Source organism: Erinaceus europaeus, chromosome 17, assembly GCF_950295315.1.
Source record: "Erinaceus europaeus chromosome 17, mEriEur2.1, whole genome shotgun sequence".
Classification (NCBI taxonomy): Eukaryota; Metazoa; Chordata; class Mammalia; order Eulipotyphla; family Erinaceidae; genus Erinaceus; species Erinaceus europaeus.
The window spans coordinates 27,711,088-27,731,342 of NC_080178.1; the positions used below are offsets into that span (position 1 = coordinate 27,711,088).

The 20,255-nt window shown below is 38.0% G+C and overlaps 1 protein-coding gene and 1 non-coding gene across 3 annotated transcripts in view; both read right to left on the reverse strand.

Annotated features, from left to right (window-relative positions):
* Nucleotides 1-2,219: 2,219 nt before the first annotated feature.
* Nucleotides 2,220-20,255, reverse strand: part of CAPRIN1 (cell cycle associated protein 1) — a 43,249-nt gene continuing 25,213 nt past the window's right edge. For both annotated transcript variants that reach the window (XM_007521809.3, XM_060176618.1), the window contains 13 exons: nt 20,091-20,228; nt 17,546-17,598; nt 17,382-17,468; nt 15,212-15,370; nt 14,721-14,829; nt 13,521-13,582; nt 11,679-11,789; nt 11,340-11,489; nt 10,038-10,188; nt 6,709-6,903; nt 6,167-6,267; nt 5,579-5,642; nt 2,220-4,042 (listed from right to left, as the gene is read on the reverse strand). In XM_007521809.3, coding sequence (XP_007521871.1) covers nt 3,978-4,042; nt 5,579-5,642; nt 6,167-6,267; nt 6,709-6,903; nt 10,038-10,188; nt 11,340-11,489; nt 11,679-11,789; nt 13,521-13,582; nt 14,721-14,829; nt 15,212-15,370; nt 17,382-17,468; nt 17,546-17,598; nt 20,091-20,228 — 1,445 coding nt within the window. In that variant the 3' untranslated portion in view covers nt 2,220-3,977. The remainder of the gene's footprint in view (nt 4,043-5,578; nt 5,643-6,166; nt 6,268-6,708; nt 6,904-10,037; nt 10,189-11,339; nt 11,490-11,678; nt 11,790-13,520; nt 13,583-14,720; nt 14,830-15,211; nt 15,371-17,381; nt 17,469-17,545; nt 17,599-20,090; nt 20,229-20,255) is intronic.
* Nucleotides 8,143-8,276, reverse strand: LOC132534198 (small nucleolar RNA SNORA36 family). Its single transcript, XR_009545872.1, has one exon. It is a non-coding gene; the product is annotated as a small nucleolar RNA SNORA36 family (small nucleolar RNA).

Here is a 20,255-nt window from a genome sequence, read left to right on the forward strand (position 1 = left end):
CAGCACTCTACTTCATGGTATAATTCTTACGTAGCATAATTCTTACACATCTTGCCCCCATACATTTTCTTCTCAACGATGCTGTTCTTTAAATGACAGTTTTATTAAGTCACCCACCACCACCACCACCACTCCCATAAACATCCCTTAAAAATCCTCAGTAAGTTTTAACTTAAGATACAAAACATGGAATATGACTACTAATCAGTCTGTAGTAAATCTTACTATTTCTTCAGTCATTATTCTTCACTCTGCTTTCTTTCCACTTGAGCTGGTTCACCTTTTTTGAAGCTTCATGCTCTAGTGCATGTTGTTCGTTTGGGGTTGTGTGTGGTTTGTTTTTTGCTTTGGCCTGGTTTTCTTATTACCATGCAAACGTGTCTTTCCTGGTCATGCTGACTACAGGCCATGCACTGTGTAGGTAGCAGTCTTAATCTATCATGTTGCTCCATCACAGAATTAATTTTTGTTAGTACCAGAGTGCATGGAATGCAAAGTATACCAACATTTGTGGAATGAAGATTTAGTTCTATGGCCTGATACAGTAGCTGGCTCCCTGATAAGAAACACAACTTAAAATTGCTATTTACAAATAACTGGGAAATGTTATCACTAGATCAAGTGGTCTTTCATCACCTACAAAGGGTCAGCCTACTCAATGGGACTGGAATGGGCCATAAAGTCCATACTGAGAATATGTACCAGGGGTTTGTAATTTTTTTCTCTCAACTAATAGTACTTACAGCTTTAAAGCAAATTTCCCTCAAGAACAATAAAGAATCAGGCCTTAGTATGACTTAAATCTAGTGGAATTTGAAACATTCTTCAGCAGTACTTTTACATAAACGGGAAAAAGTAGAGATGGAAAGTTGATATGCTTTCACTTTCCTGAGGGTATTCCTTCCCCATTAATTCTAGAAGAGCTAAGTTTATGGGCAATACTGATTCTTTTTAAATACAGTCAATAAAATTTAAGGGCGCTTAATAAAATCCTATCAAATGAAATAAGAATCTAGGAGCTTAAAGATGAAATGAAGGGTTTTAATTCAGTGCTTCCCTGTGCCCCCACTGCCCCTAATTGGATATATTAAAAATATAATGAATACAAAGTTTCCAAGACACTTAGTCTGAATAAATTATTGTCTACATTTTATGAGTTTAAGATAGCACCTCAGTTAATGAGGTTTCTGAGAATAAATATGCTTTCTTCTGTCTCCTGAAAGTGGAAGTGTCCCACATAATAGAATTGCATATACAGGAGACAAAAGAACAGAAGAAGCTAAGACAAAAGAACTGCAGAAAATAACGGACTGAAAATATTTAAAGAATATTGTCTTAATATCAATATACAATGAATGAAAAAACTTTCCCATGTGATTTTGGGATGTAAAGATATGAAAATTAAACCATCCTAGCCAAAGTGATCAATCACATTCTACTTAAAGCTTTGAAATAGATGACATTCTACTTCTAAATAGAAGTCTTATCCTGGGAGATGATTGTTGTACATACAAAAGTGTAACTGGGGTCTTGCTATACCCGTGAGGCTACAATGCATGGCAAACATTTCCTTCCAGCTCTTCTCAAACCTGCTAAATATCTGACCTAACATTAAAACCTTCGGCAGGCAGAACACACATAGTATTCACATATTACACAGACGAGATTAGTACTAAGCCTCAGATCGTAACGGGAACTTAAAAGTTCTCTGCCTAATGAGGCAACCATGTTGGAGATAACATTTAAATTGAGGCTTTTTAAAAGCTTTACATTTAGATTATGGTGATAACAAGAAAAAAGAAAAATCATATTTCAAAAAGAACAATGCTTTTAAAAACATACATAGAAATCTACATTCACATTTTCTGCACTAAGGCATAGAAAAGTTGAAACCTTCGAAGCATTTCTTCCCCCACCCCCCCAGCCCATGTCTGATCTCATATAGGTGACTCTAAACAACTTGAATTTTGATTTTACATGTCACAGAACTAAGTAGCAAATGTAGTCTTAAATATAGGTTCTAAGCATACATATCTAAGGATTACCCAGTAAACCGTGAGTGGTTTCTTACGCCACCTAACATACAGTTAACATATGGTTGTGGTACATCCCAAGCAGATGTCATTTAAAGCACATAAGGGGAGGTGCTAGCAAAAGAAATACTCATTTGCCAAAGTAAAACAGATTACCCTCCCAACATGATGTACCACAACCACACATGAAAGTCAAAGAACTTGTTTTATTTTAAAATAAACATTGAAGAGCTCCCCTTTCCCACCACCCTACAAAAATTCTGAATGTGGAATGTTCAACAGCCTATCCATTTTTAGTAGGATAAAAAAAAAAAATCCAGTTGTCTAATAATGGATGTTTGAGAACAGTATTGTTTTTAAATGAGCACCTACTGCAGAAATTTCCTAGCTAAAAACTGAAAACAAAGTTTCAGTCTTTGCATAGAAAATGCCAATAATTTAGCATTAGTAGCCTTTGCTTTATAGGTGGGATTGATTCTTCATGAAGTCGAATTGGATCATAACAAGCAGCATGAAAGTTCATAGGCACGTGTAGTGCTCAACCTGCTAGCACAAATTCCAAGTTCGTACATAAATAAACTTCATCTCCATCAAACTTGTGACTTTCCCTTTGCATCTAAGGAATCACCATTTTGAATATAAATGCCTCCCAAAAGAAAAGGATGATTCAATAAGGATTAGACAAAAGTGTGAGCACTACTGAAAGGGCCTCTGGAAAGAACTGTAAAATGTGTGACACTAGCAATGCATGGGGGGGGGGGGGGGGACCACAGAAGCTGCTGGCTGTTGGACACTAGTATTTCAACATACAACTTTCATAAACGTTTTATTTTGCTTATACCACCAGAACTGAAACTACTGACTTGTCATTTCCCTAAAACGGGGAAATCAATCTAAAACACATACTGGTGCTTTTCAAAAAGAGCGATTTAAAAGAGTGGTAGCAGCAGGCATTGGATATCCTTTTCTTTTAAAAACCTTCAGGGCTGCAGGAAAAACACGTGACCCGGTGTTATGATAGGCAAAGGCTTTTCTTTCTTTCTTTCTTTCTTTTTTATCAGTATCTGTACCTTATGTGACAATACAGCAAGGACTAGTGAGATAATGTACTAGTGAGATAATGTGTCATAAGGAGTGATATATAGTACCAATCCTTATAAGTCATTGTCAAGAATCTATTAAGTGTTCAAGAAGGTATCTAAATATTTCACATTAAGTACAGAAATGACCATCCAGATTATACCCCATATTTGTTGCAAAGTGCCAAAGCCTAACCTTGAAATTCGGCTTTGTCTTATACAGTAACAGATGTTTAAAAAGCAGTTTTACATGTGTTTTTGACCAGTCGTTTGACCAGAGGATGACTAGTGCTATGTCAAAGCCGGTAGCCAGTCTTAAACGTGTGTTAAGGAAGGGCCCATGCATAGTTTGGTATGCATCTAAACGTTCAGTGCTCCAATTTTACTGGAAAAGCTATGAAATGCAGTTGTTCTGCCAACCACACTCCACTCCTTCCATCTTCCTTTGAAGGGAAATGTATTTTAGTTTTGTCATTTACCAGTAAATAACGCTAGGGTTGATTTGTAGATTTTATCCAATGTCAAGTCAATCTCTTTTCCAAGCCATTTCAAATAACTATGGAGATAATTATCACCCAGTAAAGTATATTATGTTTTACTCCTAAGCAAAGGTGAGAAATCTGAGTATCATGTGCAAGGCTCAAGATGACGCTTAGGACAGAACATGCAGAGTAAAAATAGTTTCCTTCCATATCCAGGTAATATAAAGCTGACAAATGCAGTCCTGTCTTTATGGGATGAAAACAGTCCCTTTACAATAAGTTTCCTGAAAGGGAGAACAAATAGATAATAACTCTTCTGGTAGCATATTATGGTACACTGGCCAGTGTGTTTTTGGCGTTAAAACATAATCCTGTGTATCAGATTAATTCACTTGCTGAGTGTTCATTTGCGGCATCCCTCTGTTGGGTCTTGGGGGCCCTCCACGACCTAGAAGACAAAAATGGCATTTGATTTTTCTTTCAAATATTGTTTGTTTTGGCTTCAAGCAGACTTTCACCTGAAGTCAAGAAGCATGTGGGGCAGCTTGTCACACTATTAGGCTTAAGAGGTCAATTCTTCAGTGTTCAAGTTTTCACCTGTCCTGGAAGTTGTCATGCGAAAACTTGGCTCATGTTTTCTAGCTAAAAGAAGAGTAGAGCTAATGGAGTATTCCACCAGTACTCATTCATTCATTCATTCAACAAGTATTTATTGAGTGCCTACTATGTGCCAGGCACTGTCACCAGGCGTTGGAAATAGATACAGCAGTGAAGACAGACAAAGTACCTGCTCTCGTGGAGCTTACATTCTAGTGCACGCTCTAGCTTACATTTCAGTAGTAACATCATACTATCAAAATTAATAAAAAAGCACCAGAATGAAAAACAGACCTTATTTACCTAAACTGTTCAAAAGAAACTACATAACATTCAAAATTGTTTAATGACTTTTAACAAGTAATTTTTACATGCTGTTAAAACAGATTTTTAGCTATCAGTCAACTCAACTTTCATAGAATATGCTACAAGGTGAGAAAAAACATAACCCACATTCACATGCAAATATACTTTGATACTTCAAGTCAGCAATTCCCAGATGATCCAGTAATTTTTTTAATGTCCCTCCCTTTTTTTTTTTTGGCGGGGGGGGGGGGGGGAGTTTGGCCAGTTTCTCTAGCATTGAAATCAAAGTACTTTGAAATTCCTCCTTAGTATACATTTATACATGTTATGGCCAATATCTAGAGGAAATCTACTTGATTTAAGTTCTCTCAAATCAGAGAACCATTTAGAATTTCAGATCATAAGCAGTGCTACCCCTAATTGTTACATAGCTTTACTTCCTGTCCAAATAGGGAGTTTTCCTATAGTAGAACCCAAAACTCTTAAAGCCTATAAATTTTAAAGTACAGAATATTATGTCAGTTGAGATTTCAGAGACTTTTTTTAAAAGTCAAATAATTTGATGTGTCAGTAATAGTGAACCAAAGGCTTTAAATTCTTGTTAATTCTATCAATTCTAAATGGTTCTCTAAATGTAACTATGGCTTATCTGGCCATTAAAGGGTTTCTGGCCCTAAAATATAATATTCGTGTTTCAAAAATGAAAGAATAAATTTATATAAATGTTTGATCTCATTCCAAAAATGTCTTACAAAAATGTTTAATCACTTCCTAAAAACATTTAGCAGGTTTTAGGACCTGAAAAATAATTTGCAATTGGAAAAACAGTTTCTGCAGAGAATTAATGTTCTAGTTTCCAAGACAGTTTATATAATAACAGGGAAAATCATTCAAAAAAAGATCAAATTTGGGTTCAAGATAATTTTTAGAAACAGCATTTCATTTATTCCCTAGCAACAAGTCTGGAAATGATAAATGTATTCCTAACATTTAGCCTACATGCAAGACTATATGAACAGTGCTTCCAAGGCCAGAACAGAAGCTCCACTTAGGAGCTAGGATCACCACCACAAAATATTACCTCGTGGGGCTCCCCGTGGTCCACTCTGCCCAGAGCCTCGCTTGAAATTCTGCTGATATCCATCCTAAAAGACAAACTAGTTAGTACTGAAAAAGAAGGTATTTTTAATGCTTTTTCATGCAGTTTAACATTTCTAGAACACAAAATTCTGAGACACTCTATAATGAAGTACAGATAAGTAACTCAGTGCTTAATAAATCTGTATTGCTCAAGCTTAAAATATTTTTCTCCTGTAAAAAATCTTTCCTGTCATGCTATTCAATAAAAAGATATAGGTAAACTAGTTTCTATTGATCTAAAATAAGTCATCTTGCAAAATTTGCAAATTACTGAGTTCCTGATATACAACAAACTACTATTATACCAGCCCCCCCCCTTTTAAATATTTTATTTATTTATTAATGAGAAAGATCAGAGGAGAGAAAGAACCAGACATCACTCTGGTACATGTGTTGCCGGGGATCAAACTCAGGACCTCATGATTGAGAGTCCAATGCCCTATCCACTGCGCCACCTCCCAGACCACAACCAGCCTTTTGTTTGGTGTACTGAGGTCAAGTTTGTATCTTAAAACAATTTTACACTTACCCGTTGATAGCCAGAGTAGTCACGAGGAGCACTGAACTGAGACTGAGTATAGCCGCTGTTTGGAGTATTAGAGAACGAAGGGCGGTAGCCATCGTATCCTCCTAAAAGTTTAAGAGATGATTAATTCTGTGTTCATTAATGGAGAAAAACTGAAACAAATGTAAGCCATGCTAGCTATTCAAGCCAATTCCACATTTCCCATCCTGACCGAATCTTTTCATAAATTTCTACTAGGTATCAAGAGATTGGAGTGTTCTGCAACGGCTCAGGTATACCACGTGCACCATGTGCACGCATACACACCCTCACAAATATCCCCTTAAGATCTAGTAGCGCAGAACAGATCATGTAGTTATGCCCTAAAAAATAGCAGCAGCAGACATAATTTGACACCAAAGCCAATCCTGATTTAGTGTTTAAATTAGGCCGAAGAGGTTAATACAGGGATACTGCTTTAAAAAAAAGACAACATTCCTATGTGTTTTACAAAAGAGAAAAAAGAAAAGGTGAGAAAAATCCCATGAACTTGCTCTATTTTGTACCTCTGAATCCATTGGCAGGGCCCCTGTATCCATTCATCAAGCCTCTAGCACCACGGGAGCCACCACGAGAAACACCTCGACTATTATAATAGGGTTGACTGCTACGCGGAAATCCAGTGTTCTGCTGAGGAGGCTGCTGGTGATTACCAGTCACTTGATGGGGCTGATCCTGGGAGCCATGGTAAGTGCCAACCACTGTAATGGGGGGGGGGGGGAGAGTATACACACAACACAGAAGCAGTTCATTAAACATCATTCTCTCACATACTTTGTTTTCAAAAGTGCCTCCCTTATTTAGGGAGTTTCCTTCAAGCTTAATTCTAACTTCAAGTTTTTGTGAAAACTACACATTAACTTACTATTTTTCTCCAATCTACATCAAGACTAAGGGAACTAAGTCTTCAAAAATAAGTACAAATCCTTGTAAGAACACAATTGTGTGAGGGAGCCTTATTCTATGCTTCATGTGATTTGAAAAGCTGTACTAAACATCTTTTTTTTCTGATATTTAACTCTTTTTTTTTAAATATTTATTTTATTTATTTATTCCCTTTTGTTGCCCTTGTTGTTTTTTTTATTGTTGTAGTTATTATTGTTGTTGTCGTTGTTGGATAGGACAGAGAGAAATGGAGAGAGGAGGGGAAGACAGAGAGGAGGAGAGAAAGATAGACACCAGCTTCACCGCCTGTGAAGCGACTCCCCTGCAGGTGGGGAGCCGGGGTTCGAACCGGGATCCTTATGCCGGTCCTTGTGCTTTGCGCCACCTGCGCTTAACCCGCTGCGCTACAGCCCGACTCCTCTCATTATCCTTTTAAATGCCTCTTGATATGTACTTAAGTGTCCAAGACCATGATATGTATTATGATACTAAGCAGAATACCTACTCAGTTGCAAAAATAAATCACCAAGAGCTCACCAAATGTGCCTGGCCCCATTTCAAATAGCTGAAGTACAGCCAATTTAGAAGACAGTGAAGCGATAATCACTCGTATTCAAATCAATGAAGATTCCAGAAAGTTCACATTACTTTGTACCTCCATCTTTCCAAAAGACTCTCATGCCTGAGACTCCAAGGCTCAATCCCCTGACTCACTAAGCCAGAGATGAAAAGTGCTCTAGTTAAAAATAATAGTGGTCTGGGAGGTGGCGTGGTGATAAAGCTTTGGACTCTCAAGCATGAGGTCCCGAGTTCGATCTCTGGCAGCACATGTGCCAGAGTGATGTCTGGTTCTTTCTCTCTCTCTCCTCCTATCTTCATTAATAAATAAATAAAATCTTTAAGAAAAAAATAGTAATAGGGGGCTGGGGAGACAGCCTAATGCAAAAAAGCCTTTCATGGCTGAGGTACCAAAGTCCCAGGTTCAATCTCCAGAGCTGAACAACGCTCCGGTTAAATTAAAATAAAATATTAAAAAAATAAGGCAAACATGCATTTACTGTAGGCTGAGAAGTAAATGAATAGAATAATGTTTTCTATCCAATCATCCTCACTAGCCACTTTTTCAATGTCCCAAAGTTTAATTAACAGAACAGGGAAGCTGCCCTGAACTGAACTCAACACTTTGGCATGATTTACATTTTTGTTTTTTTATTTTATTTTATTTATTTATTCCCTTTTGTTGCCCTTGTTGTTTTATTGTTGTAGTTATTATTGTTGTTGTCGTCGTTGTTGGATAGGACAGAGAGAAACAGAGAGAGGAGGGGAAGACAGAGAGGGGGAGAGAAAGATAGACACCTGCAGACCTGCTTCACCGCCTGTGAAGCGACTCCCCTGCAGGTGGGGAGCCGGGGTTCGAACCGGGATCCTTATGCCGGTCCTTGTGCTTTGTGCCACCTGCACTTAACCCGCTGCGCTACAGCCCGACTCCCGGCATGATTTACATTTTAAAACAAAGAACTTAGCCCCGTGTGGAGAATTTTCTGGGCTTAAAACAAACAAAATCAAAAGAGGGCGAGTTATAAAAGAGACTGAATCTATAAATCCTACATTTTGGCTTAATTATAGAAAGCCCAGTTTTGTGACTAGCAAACGAAACATAATTAACATAGCAATTTCTCCCCCCAAATTACCACTGATACAACCTTCTGTTGAATACTATAGCAATAGGTTAAGAATTCAGTACTGGAGGGAGTCGGGTTGTAGCGCAGTGGGTTAAGCGCATGTGGCTCAAAGTGCAAGGACCAGCTTAAGGATCCCAGTTCAAGCCCCCGGCTCCCCACCAGCGGGGGGGAGGGGGGGGGTCATTGCTTCACAGGCGGTGAAGCAGGTCTGCAGGTGTCTATCTTTCTCTCCCCCCTCTCCATTTATCTCTGTCCTATCTAACAACAAAGACATCAATAACAACAATAAAAAACAAGGGCAACAAAACGGGAAAATAAATTTTTTTAAAAAAAAGAATTCAGTACGTGAAAACCTTATTATTTCACATCTTACAATCTTAAGAGAGTTAGAAACTATCTACATTTAAGTATGACAGGTGTGGTACTGGTCAAAAACTAGGACTTTGTTTGCCAACAAGGACTTACTTAACGTAGTTCACTAAATGCAACCACAAAACAATTTTTTATATTTATTTATTCCCTTTTGTTGCCCTAGTTTTATTGTTATTATTGTTGTTGGAATAGGACAGAGAAAAATGGAGAGGAGTGGAAGACAGAGAGGGGGAGAGAAAGACAGACACCTGCAGACCTGCTTCGCTGCTTGTGAAGCGACTGACTCCCCTGGAGGTGGGGAGCCAGGTGCTCCAACTGGGATCCATCCTTACACCGGTCCTTGCACTTTGCACCACTTGCACTTAACCCGTTGTGCTACTGCCCCACAAAGAAATTTTTGCACAAGCAAATGATAAATCAACTTTTTTTTTTTAATTTTGCATAACTGATCTGTTGCCTGGACATGTTTTAGAAGTTCATCACAAACCGAGTAAGGTCTGACTTTATTAAAATCATATAAACCAAGACTACTTAAAAAGGCCACTGACCATGTGGTCTGGGAGGTGGTGCAATGGATATGGCACTGGACTCTCAAGCATGAGGTTGCAAGTTCAATCCCCGGCAGCACATGTACCAGAGTGATGTCTGGTTATCATTCTCTCTCACTCTCATCGTTTCTCATGAAATCAATAAATAAATTTTTTTTTTTTAAAAAGCCACTGACCAAAGGAAAATGAAACCAAAAGTATACAGTTTACAAGCAACAAACATGAACTTAATTCGGGATTAACTTACAAATTCATATGGTCTTATTACTAAAATAACTGACAGAGACATGCTCAATTCTCAATCACAGTATGCTGCCTCTACTGGCACTGAAGAGCACTTTTTCATACCTGTCTGAAGTTGTTCTTGCTGAAGCTCTGTCTGTTCTACCTGGTGAGGCTGACTGGAGAAGCTCTGGTTATAACTAGCCTGGTACTGACTTTGCTGTTTCAATGTTTCGGGTTCATTAACAGGAGGAACTGGTGCATTCATATTGAACACCTGTAAGTGAAAACAAAGGGTTAGTGATTAGTGCATCTTTTTATGCTATTAACTGCTCTGGTTTTTTTTTGTGTTTTTTTTTTAACAAAACAATCTTTGGTCTGACTGGCAGGCAGGGCTAGGGACTTGAGAGTTTCAAACATGAAAGCCTTGTGCATGACCATTATGCTATCTTCCATCATCCTCCCTACTTTTAACAGGGCACCTCTAAATGAAGGTTTTTAAGTAAAAAAAAAAAAAAAAAAAAAAAGCAGGGATAATAAACACAACAACAGCGAGGAAATGATTTAAAAAATATAATAAGACTTCAATTCCTGATTTGTCATTACAGATTAAGTCTATGAACTTCACATACTTTTATTTTTGACATGTCAAATTTTAAGTTTTTTTATCAGGGGAATTAATAACTTACAATAAACAGTAAATACAATTGTTGGTACATGTGTGACATTTCTGTTTTCTTACTACAAAACATTCTGGCCCCGCCTAGGTCTTCCTCCTCCACTACTGTGCACAAGGACCTGTAAGCATCCCACATACCCACTCCACCCTCTTACTTCTTGAGAGTCCCTTTGCATAACCATTATGCCTGCATCCTTTACTTGGGTGCAATACACCGAACCCTGTCCAAGTAAACAGAGCCCTGTTCTGCAGCTTTGTGTTTCCCTTTTCTATTCTTTTTTCTCAACTTCTGACCATGAGTGAGATCACCCCATACTCAACCTTCTCTTTCTGCCTTACCTCACTTAACATGAGCTTTCCTGTGAGCATGGATTTAAACATATTACATCATGATGGTTATTTTCAACACTTCCCAAACTGTGCTTTGGGGACGGACACTCACCAAGAATGATGAGTGGATGGTATCTGGACTTTTCAAAGATACTTCAGCAAAAGACCAGGGTCAAGTCTGAACATCTATTAAAAACTAGGTGTTTAAAACAGATGTTACTTTAGACTTTGTCATGTCTAAAATTTCATCAATCAAGAGTGAAACTGCAAAACTAGATAAGGGTACAGAGCTGAAGGTTCAAATTTTATTTCTGAGATTAATGGGTCAGTTAAATAGACTCTACAGTTAGCGCTGATGCATATTCAACGAAGTTTAATGACTATCTAAAAGGTAATGTCAGCTGAATTAATTTAATTACCGTTTGCATGGATTGGAATGGGGCAGCATTTACATTGATTCCACTGCTGTGTAATGGTTTGCTTGTTCCAGCCTGGAAGACCTGAGGCTGCGAAGCAGGAGGAAGGGATGATGATGCTGTAGTCTGGTCTGTATTTAAAGAGATCGTCGCCTAAATGAAATGTGGGGGGGAAGGGGGGAATGCAATTTTGTGGTAAACTGAAAAACACACACAACTATACTAATGTATAGTAGCAAAACCAACTAACCCACGAAAGTAAAACACATGCACAAATCATGTCTACCCAATCAATGAACAGGCACGTCACCAAAACTCTTAAGATCTGGTAACAAAACGTACCTGAATCTGATCAATTGGTTCCTTTTGTGGGCGTTGCTCAGTAGCATGAGAGGGCTGGTACAAGGGCTGAGATGCTGTATACCCTTCACTTGTAGACGAAACCAAAGGAACCTATATATAAGAAATCAAAAATGCTGTTATAAACTAACTGGTAAGATGAATATATTTGTGTATGTATGTGTGTATGTTAAAAGAAATGATATGATGGACAGAGGGTAGACAGCATAATGGTTATGCAAACAGACTCTCGTGCCTGAGGCTCCGAGGTCCCAGGTTCAATCCCCCGCACCGCAATAAACCAGAGCTGAATAGTGCTCTGGTTAAGGAGCTCCAGTGGTGCAATCAGTTAGTGCACAGTACTTATACAGTGCTCTGGTTTAAAAAAAAAAAAAAAAAGAAAAGAAATGAGATTAAAAGCAAGATTAGAAGGAGAAACACTATGGTCCAGGAGGTGGCACAGTGATGATAAAAGTTTTGGTCTCTCAAGCATGAGGTCCTGAGTTCGATCCTGGCAGCACATATGCCACAGTGATGTCTGGTTCTCTCTCCTATCTTTCTCATAAACAATTAAAATCTTTAAAAAGGGTGGGGGGACACACTAAGAAGAACTTGGACTGGAGTTGGAGTATTACACCAAAGTAAAAAGACTGGAGTGGAGGGGAAGGGTTCAGGTCTTGGAACGTGATGGCAGAGGACCTAGTCAGGGTTATATTGTTATGTGGAACTATTATGCATGTACAAACTACTGTATTTCACTATCAACTATAAACCATTAATTCCCCCCAATAAACAAATAAAAGAAATGAGACCTAACTATAAAAAATATATTATTAAAGCTCCAAGGTATGATCCGGGAGGTGGTGCAGTGGATAAAGCATCAGACTCTCAAGCATAAGGTCCTGAATTCAATCCCCGGCAGCACATGTACCAGGGTGATGCCTGGTTCTTTCTCTCTTCTCCTATGTTTCTCATTAATAAATAAAATATATTTTTAAAAAAGCTCCAAGTTATATCTTAGAATGTATCTCAAATGTCCCCTTTTTTTTTTAAACCAAAGCATTATTCAACTCTAGCTTGTGGCTATGTGGGAGCTTGAACCTGGACTTAGGAGTCTCAGTCATACAAAGTCTTTTGCATAACCATTATTCTGTCTTCACTACCACTAACTAAAATGTCTTCTCAAATTCTGCTCAGTTCAAGATAAAATGCATCTTCCTTCCTTCATTATTAACAAAACCAAAAATGAAGACATAGGCTGGGTGGCAGAGCACCTGGTTAAACATACATGTTACAATGAGCAAGGACCTAAATTCAAGTCCCTAGTGCCCTCCTGCAGAGGGAATGCCTCATGAGCATTGAAACAGTGCTGCAGGTAGCTCCCTCAACTCCCCCTTTCCCTCTCGACTTCTGTGTCTAGCAAAATAAATATGTAACAAATAATTTTAAAATTTTGAAATTATCAGACGAAAAATAAACGCAAACATACTGGGTATATCGCACCAAAAAAACAGACTCTAGGGGGTGGGGCAATGACAGAGGAGGACCTGGGCTGAGGGTTATAAAGTGCTTTGCAGAAAATGGAGAAATTTTACACATATCATAAACTGTATTTACTGTAAACCATTAATCCTCCCAACAAGCAAAGTATCCAAGACAAAGAAAATATATAGGTGTGTGTGTGTGTGTGTGTGTGTGTGTGTGTGTGTGTGCGTGTGCGTGTGTGTGTGTTTTCACACTGATGTAAAAGCTGACAACTAGTTCTCACACCAAACTTGGGTGATTAAATTCATACCCAATTTTTATTAGAAAACAAACCAGGAAAAAAAAAAACATCATTCTTACTTGTGTTGCTTCTGACTGGACAGGAATTTGATTAGGTTGTGCGAGTCTAGATTCAGAATGAACTGCAAAAACCAACCAATAAGATATTGTTATCCCAAATCAAATTTCTTTCAAGTAGGTATAAAACACTAGGCTACTAGTGGCGAATTTCTAGTCATATCCTAACTAGACCTTTTAGTAATCACAGGAGTTTTATTTTCAAGTGAGCATTTTGGTTTTTCTAGTAACTATTCAACGTTCACAAATGTTTTCATTTTGTGTCTTACAAAGGTAAAGATGTGAGACAGTTCCAATAATAAGACCAGAATTTAATGCCAAAACTGTCAAGTAGCATAACTTACACACAACTTCAGATAACAAAGTAATATTTTATTATCCTCTTTCAGTATAATTTCACATTTCCAAAGAAAATAGTAATTTTACTTCTTGAAGATAATATTCCATTAGGTATATTTATTCTCCTCCCTACAACTATGATAAACACATAACTGCATGATGACAAACAGGATTTCCTGGTCTCTCTTTTTTTCCTCTTAAGCATTCACTTAAGCTTATTTTTATGTAGATGATAAAATGCTTGAAAGTCTCCTGAAAGGCTAAAATAAAGACAACATTTTTAATCATACATTAAGCTATTTATTTTTACAAATTTGTTCTGGTTTTTTGACCAAAGCACCATTCAACTCTAGTTATTGTTGGTCCTGGGACCCAAATGAAGAATCTCTCCAACCTAAGTCCTGTAGACTATACAACAACATATGCTTTCAAAAGCCAAGCAATAGTTCATTATATATTTCATTTCATTATATAAATTACAGAAATAGGTTTAAGTCCCGTCTACAGTGTTAGAAATCAGAATGTGGTTACCATGGGACTGAAGAGGCAAAAAGCGAAGAAAAGGGAAGAACACAAGTAGACTTCTGGGTTACAAGTATTGCTCCATTTTGTATATTGGATTATTCAGCAAATTTGTTGGAAACTCAACAAATTACATGTACATGAACTTTTCTGTATGTTTAATGACAAAAAAAAAAAACCTTTAAACCCAAGGAACTACTTTTATGAATATTGGAAGAAACAGTTGTCAAATTTACAGACTCCAAAGTTAAACGTTAAAAAGAAAATTTCACAAACTTTACAAAACCTAAAAACATCTGGCTCTGTATCTTATACCTTACATCAAAATAAAGAATTACTAACCTGGAGGGCAAACCAGCTGGGGCATATCCATGTTCTGTGTTGGATTCATAGGTTGTGCAGATACAATAGCAGGATCAAGTGTCTGGTTTTCAAAATCCAGCATGGAATCCTACAATTTTATACATAATAGAAATAACTAAAATAATGTAAACAAAATAAGCCTTTTTTTTTTTTTTGCCTCCCGGGTTATTGCTAGGGCTTGGTGCCTGGACTACAAATCCACTATACCTAGAGGCCATTTTTCCCCATTTTTGTTGCCCTTATTGTTGTTGTTATTGCTGCCATTGATGTTGGATAGGACAGAGAAATCAAGAGAGAAGGGGAAGACAGACCTGCTTCACCGCTTGTGAAACAAACTCGTGCAGGTAGGGGGCTCGAACTTGGATCCTTATATCAGTCTTTGTACCATGTGTGCTTAGCCCGCTGCGTTACCACCCGGCCCCCCAAAATAAGCCTTCTATGATGGTGTTTAAAAACTAAAGTGTACCTACCTGTATGAAATTATAGGGTCCCTGCATTTGTGCCATGAGATCTTGTACTCGCTGTCTCCTCACAAGGGGATCTGCTTGAGTCACTGGAGTCAAAGAATGAGGCTCCGGGACTGATGGAGATGTAGCCTGAGGCTGCTGCTGCTGCAGCGAATTTACCACCTGAAATGGAGCAAGTGGGTTAAGAAGACAAGTATGTAAGAATTCCATTCATTACCATCATGATAGGTTCCCAAACCACAGAACACGGCTTAATATTCTGACTTACTTAAAATGGTATCACTTCACTGTTCTCCAGATCACAATATTATCATTTAGCAAACACTATTTAAAAAAAACAACTACCTTTGTATATTTCTTAAAATGTTCTTTCTCAACCTTTTCATAATACATCGATTCATACTTCTCATTAAATTCTATAAAACTAGTAATTAATTTCACCTCTACATCCAGGCTTGATTGATAACTACCAGTGATTCACCTAAAAAGATACATCAAATCTACTTCATCAAGAACCACATATATGGGCAGGGGAGACAGCATAATGGTTATGCAAACAGACTCTCATGCCTGAGGTTCCTAAATCTTAGGTTCATTCACCGGCACCACCATAAGCCAGAGCTGAGCAGTGCTCTGGTCTTTCTGTGTGTCTCTCTCTCTGCATCTCTCTCAAAAATAAGATTAAATAAAAAAAAAAAAACACCACACATATAAATCACCATTCTGGAGAATATTTTGATTTGCTTTTTTTCTAATACTCTCCTAACATTTCTAAACTATATTCTTCAACTCAGCAAATAAATACTACCCTATGAAGTATTCCTGGGACAATATTTCCATTCCAGCTAAGTATGATTTTGGGTAAGGAACAAATTCTCTATTCCATCTATTAATGGTGCATATTGACATTAACAATAAGAGGAAGGTAGGTACTGGTAAAATTACACCACCTTTGGAGAATCTTTATACAAGCACATTAAAGAAAAGTCATTTTTCTATACTTTAGATGTATAAAATACGTACCTCAAAAAGAATGGAAATGATAAAAACAATTTGCTAAGTCTTTTATTTTATCTTCTAGTATCAAGACACCAAGGAGGTTCCCTTAAAAGAAGTGAAATCAGGGGGCCAGGTGGTGGCACACCAGATTAAGCACACATTTACAGCGTGCAGGGACCCAGGTTCAATCAAGCCCCTTGTCCCCACCTGCAGGGAGAAAGCTTCACAAGTGGTGAGGCAGAGCTACAGGTGTCTCTCTATCTCCCCCTCTTCCCTCCCAATTTCTTTTTGTCTCTGTCAAATAATAAATAAACAATTTTTTAAAAAGTGGGATCAAGTCTAATTTTTTGAGGCCAGTAAGATAGCTCAACTGACTTTCAACTGAGCATTAGACTTTCATGCCTGAGACTCCTGGTTCAATTCCTGGTGACACATGTACCAGAGTGGTACTCCTGTTTGTTTTTCTCTCTTCTCTCTCATATATACTTTTAAAAAGGGTATGTGGGGGGGAGGGGAGGTGGCTCACCAGGTTAAGCACACACTACATCATATGCAAAGACCCAATTGTAAGCCCATCATCACTTGAGGGGTTGGGGATAGGTGGTAGGAAGAAACTTCACAAGCAGTGAAACCATGTTGCAAGTCTTTTTTTTTCCCTGTCCTCATACATTCTCAATTCCTGCCTCTACAGAGAACAGATAAAACAGGGGCCAGTGGCACCTGGTTGATGACACATGTTACAATGAGCAAGAACCCAGGTTCAAGCCACCCAAGGTCCCCACTTACAAGGGGAATGTTGTGTGTGTGATAAAGCAGTGCTGCAGGTGTCTCTGTTTCTCTCCCTCTTATCATTCCCTTCCCTCTCAATTTCTGGCTGTCTCTATCCAATAAAGAAATAAAAAAAAAAAAAAAAAGCAAAATAAGTAAGATTAAAAATATTTTTGAGGGAGTGGGGCGTAGGGCGGGTTAAGCGCAGGTGGCACAAAGCTCAAGGACCGGTGTAAGGATCCCAGTTCAAGCCCCCGGCTCCCCACCTGCAGGGGAACATATAACCATTTCACACACCACAGTAAATATTATGATACTACAAAAGACCAACAATCTTAATTTGTTCTTAGGTCAGAGTAAAGATTATTAAAGACAAAAGGCATTAGCCTGGTCAAACTCGTCTTACCTCCACTGTTTCGACTGTCCACTCATCTACCTGCTCCTTTTCACCACTGTTGAACTGTGTTTCTGCCATAAACTGCCTATTTACATACTGCAAAATAAAGTAAATGTTTGAGACTTCTGTTTAAAATGAAGAAAGAGAAAGTCAACATTAAGTAGAAATCATACCTCCGTTGATTCAACTTCACTTTGTTCAGTATACTCCTCTGCAGGCTCAGGCTCTAAAAGATTTTAAAAAATATAAAAGAAATCTTAAATCTTAGCATTAATGGCGGCAAACACTAGAAGAAGAAGCATTAATGGTCTGTTTAAACTACAAATAAGTAAACCATTCACTACTATATAATCTGAATTTACTTTATAGTTAATGATAAGTTTCTGTGTTTTATCCTTACAATAATAGATTCAGACAACTATTCTAACACTCTAGGATAAAAAAGATACTTTAATTTCCAAAGTAGTTATTCTGGACTAGATATAATGCCAAATTAAGGGTGGTTATAATGGTTATGCAAAAAAAAAAAAAAAATCATGCCTGAGGTCCCAGGTTCAATCTCCAGTACCACCATATACCAGATCTCTGGTAAAATAAATTAATAAGAGCTAACTTATTAATTTATTTATTTCTGGCCCTTGTTCAGCAGGGAAGCAACTACAGAACCCAGACCTTCCACCTCCTGCATCCATCCCACAATGACCTTGGGTCCATATTCCCAGAAAGATAAAAAATGGGAAAGCTAACAGGGGAGGGGATGGGATGTGGAGATCTGGTGGTGGGAATTGTGTGGCGTTGTACCTCTCTTGTCCTATGGTTTTGTTAATGTCTCCTTTTTTAAATAAAATAATAATGAAAACTTCTATCTGGAAATGGTTTCTCAAAAACTGTTATTTACAACATGAAAAAAATAGCATTTCACATGAGACAAAGACAGAGAGGAGGGAGAGGGAAAGGGGGTAGGAAGAAGGGAAGGAGGAAGAAAAAAGACAGTAGTATATAGTAATCTGCAACCATCAATCAGCTACCACTATGATGTACACATTTTGTGCCAGGAACTTTATACATAAATTCATCTATTGCTTTCTAAATGAAGAACCTAAGGGAGAGTGGGCTGGGAGGTGGCACAATAAATAAAGCAGTGGACTCTCCAAGCATGAGGTCTTGAGTTAGATCCTCGGCAGCACATGTACCAAAGTTATGTCCGGTTCTTTGTATCTTTCATGCCTGAGATCCCAAGCATAATTACTTGTACTTCTACAAAAATTGGACAGTACTTTTTTATTTATCTTTAAATAAAAGAAAAACTTAAGATTTCAGTGCAGATAGCCAAATTTTAGAATCCATACTGTTAACCTAATACTCCAACAATGCTTCTAGCCATACTCAAGATTTCACTCAATTTTAAGTTCCCATGAAAGTACTAAAGGGACAGGGGAGACAACATAATGGCTATACAAAAACTTTCAAGTCTAAGACTTCAATTTCCAGGTTCAATCCCCTTCTTCTTCTAGCGTTTGCCCTTCTTCCGTAGCCAGTCAACAGCGTCAGGTTGAGCCTGATGTAAAGTTTCAAGACCTCCTTTGAATCTGGAGAGGTGGCAGTCGTTGACTATGTGGGTCATCTAAAACACCGTAAGCCAGAGTTGTGCAGTGCTCTGGTGTTTCAAACAACAAAAATGCTTAAGGGTGGTCCGGGAAGTAGTGCAGTGGATAAAGAATTGGACTCTCAAGCATGGGGTCCCAAGTGCATCCACCGAAGCACATGTACCAGAGTGATAACTGGTTCTCTCTCTCTCTCTCTCTCTCTCTCCTTCCCTCCCTTCCTCCCTCCTTTCTTAAGTAACAAATAAGATCTTTAAAATAAAAAAATTCTTAAGTACTTAAACACGACTGAGGAATTTATATCTCAAAATGATAATTTCCCTACCATGAAAATAAACTATACTATATACTTCAGATACTGGCATGGTAAACAACAACATGGGACGTCTGTCAAAAACCTATTTGAAAAGCATGTAGCATTTCCCCTTCATCAAGCAGTATTACACCAAGAAAAGCACCTGTGATGGTAGTAATCCAAGAGTAAGAAAAATGACTGATACTTAATACCTCTGGGAATATTTTGTCATACTTAAGGTTCCTTAAAAATCTGAATATCAGATCCAAAAAGGATGACAGAGGACCTAGTGGGGGTTGTATTGCTATGTGGAAAACTGAAAAATGTTATGCATGTGCAAACTATTGTATTTACTGTCGAATGATAATCCCCCAGTAAAGCAATTAAAGGAAAAAAAATCTGAATATACTAGACCAGGTAGATAGCTGAAGATATTAAAACATCAGACATGCATGTGTGAGGTCCTGGGTTCAATCTCAGAAACCTTTCTTCCTTAGAAGTTAATTTTTAAAAATCTATGTGACCAAATGAATATACAGGTTGAACATGTGGCAATGGAAAGTAAAACCAAGAACCTTAACTATAATTTTTAATTGTTTTCAATTTAGATATTTATTTATTGGATATAGACAGCCAGAAATAGAGAAAGGAAGAGGGAGAGGGAAACAGAGACACCTGCAGCACTGCTTCACCATTCACAGAGGGAAGTCCAGGGACTTAAACCTGGGTCCTTGTGCATTTTAACAGGTGCACTCAACCAGGTGAGCCTGCCACCACCTGGCCTCCTTAACTAAAGTTTACAATCACTGAAACACTCACCAGCTTCAGCTACCTGGTCTTCAACTATAGGTGCTGAGGCTGTGTCTTCCTCCTCACATATTCCATTCTGGTGGTTGTGGGTGCTGTCAAAATAGTTTGACTGGAAAACACGCTCAACAATTTCCTTTAGAGCTTTATCTTCAGAGAAAAGAAAAAGGTAAGTTT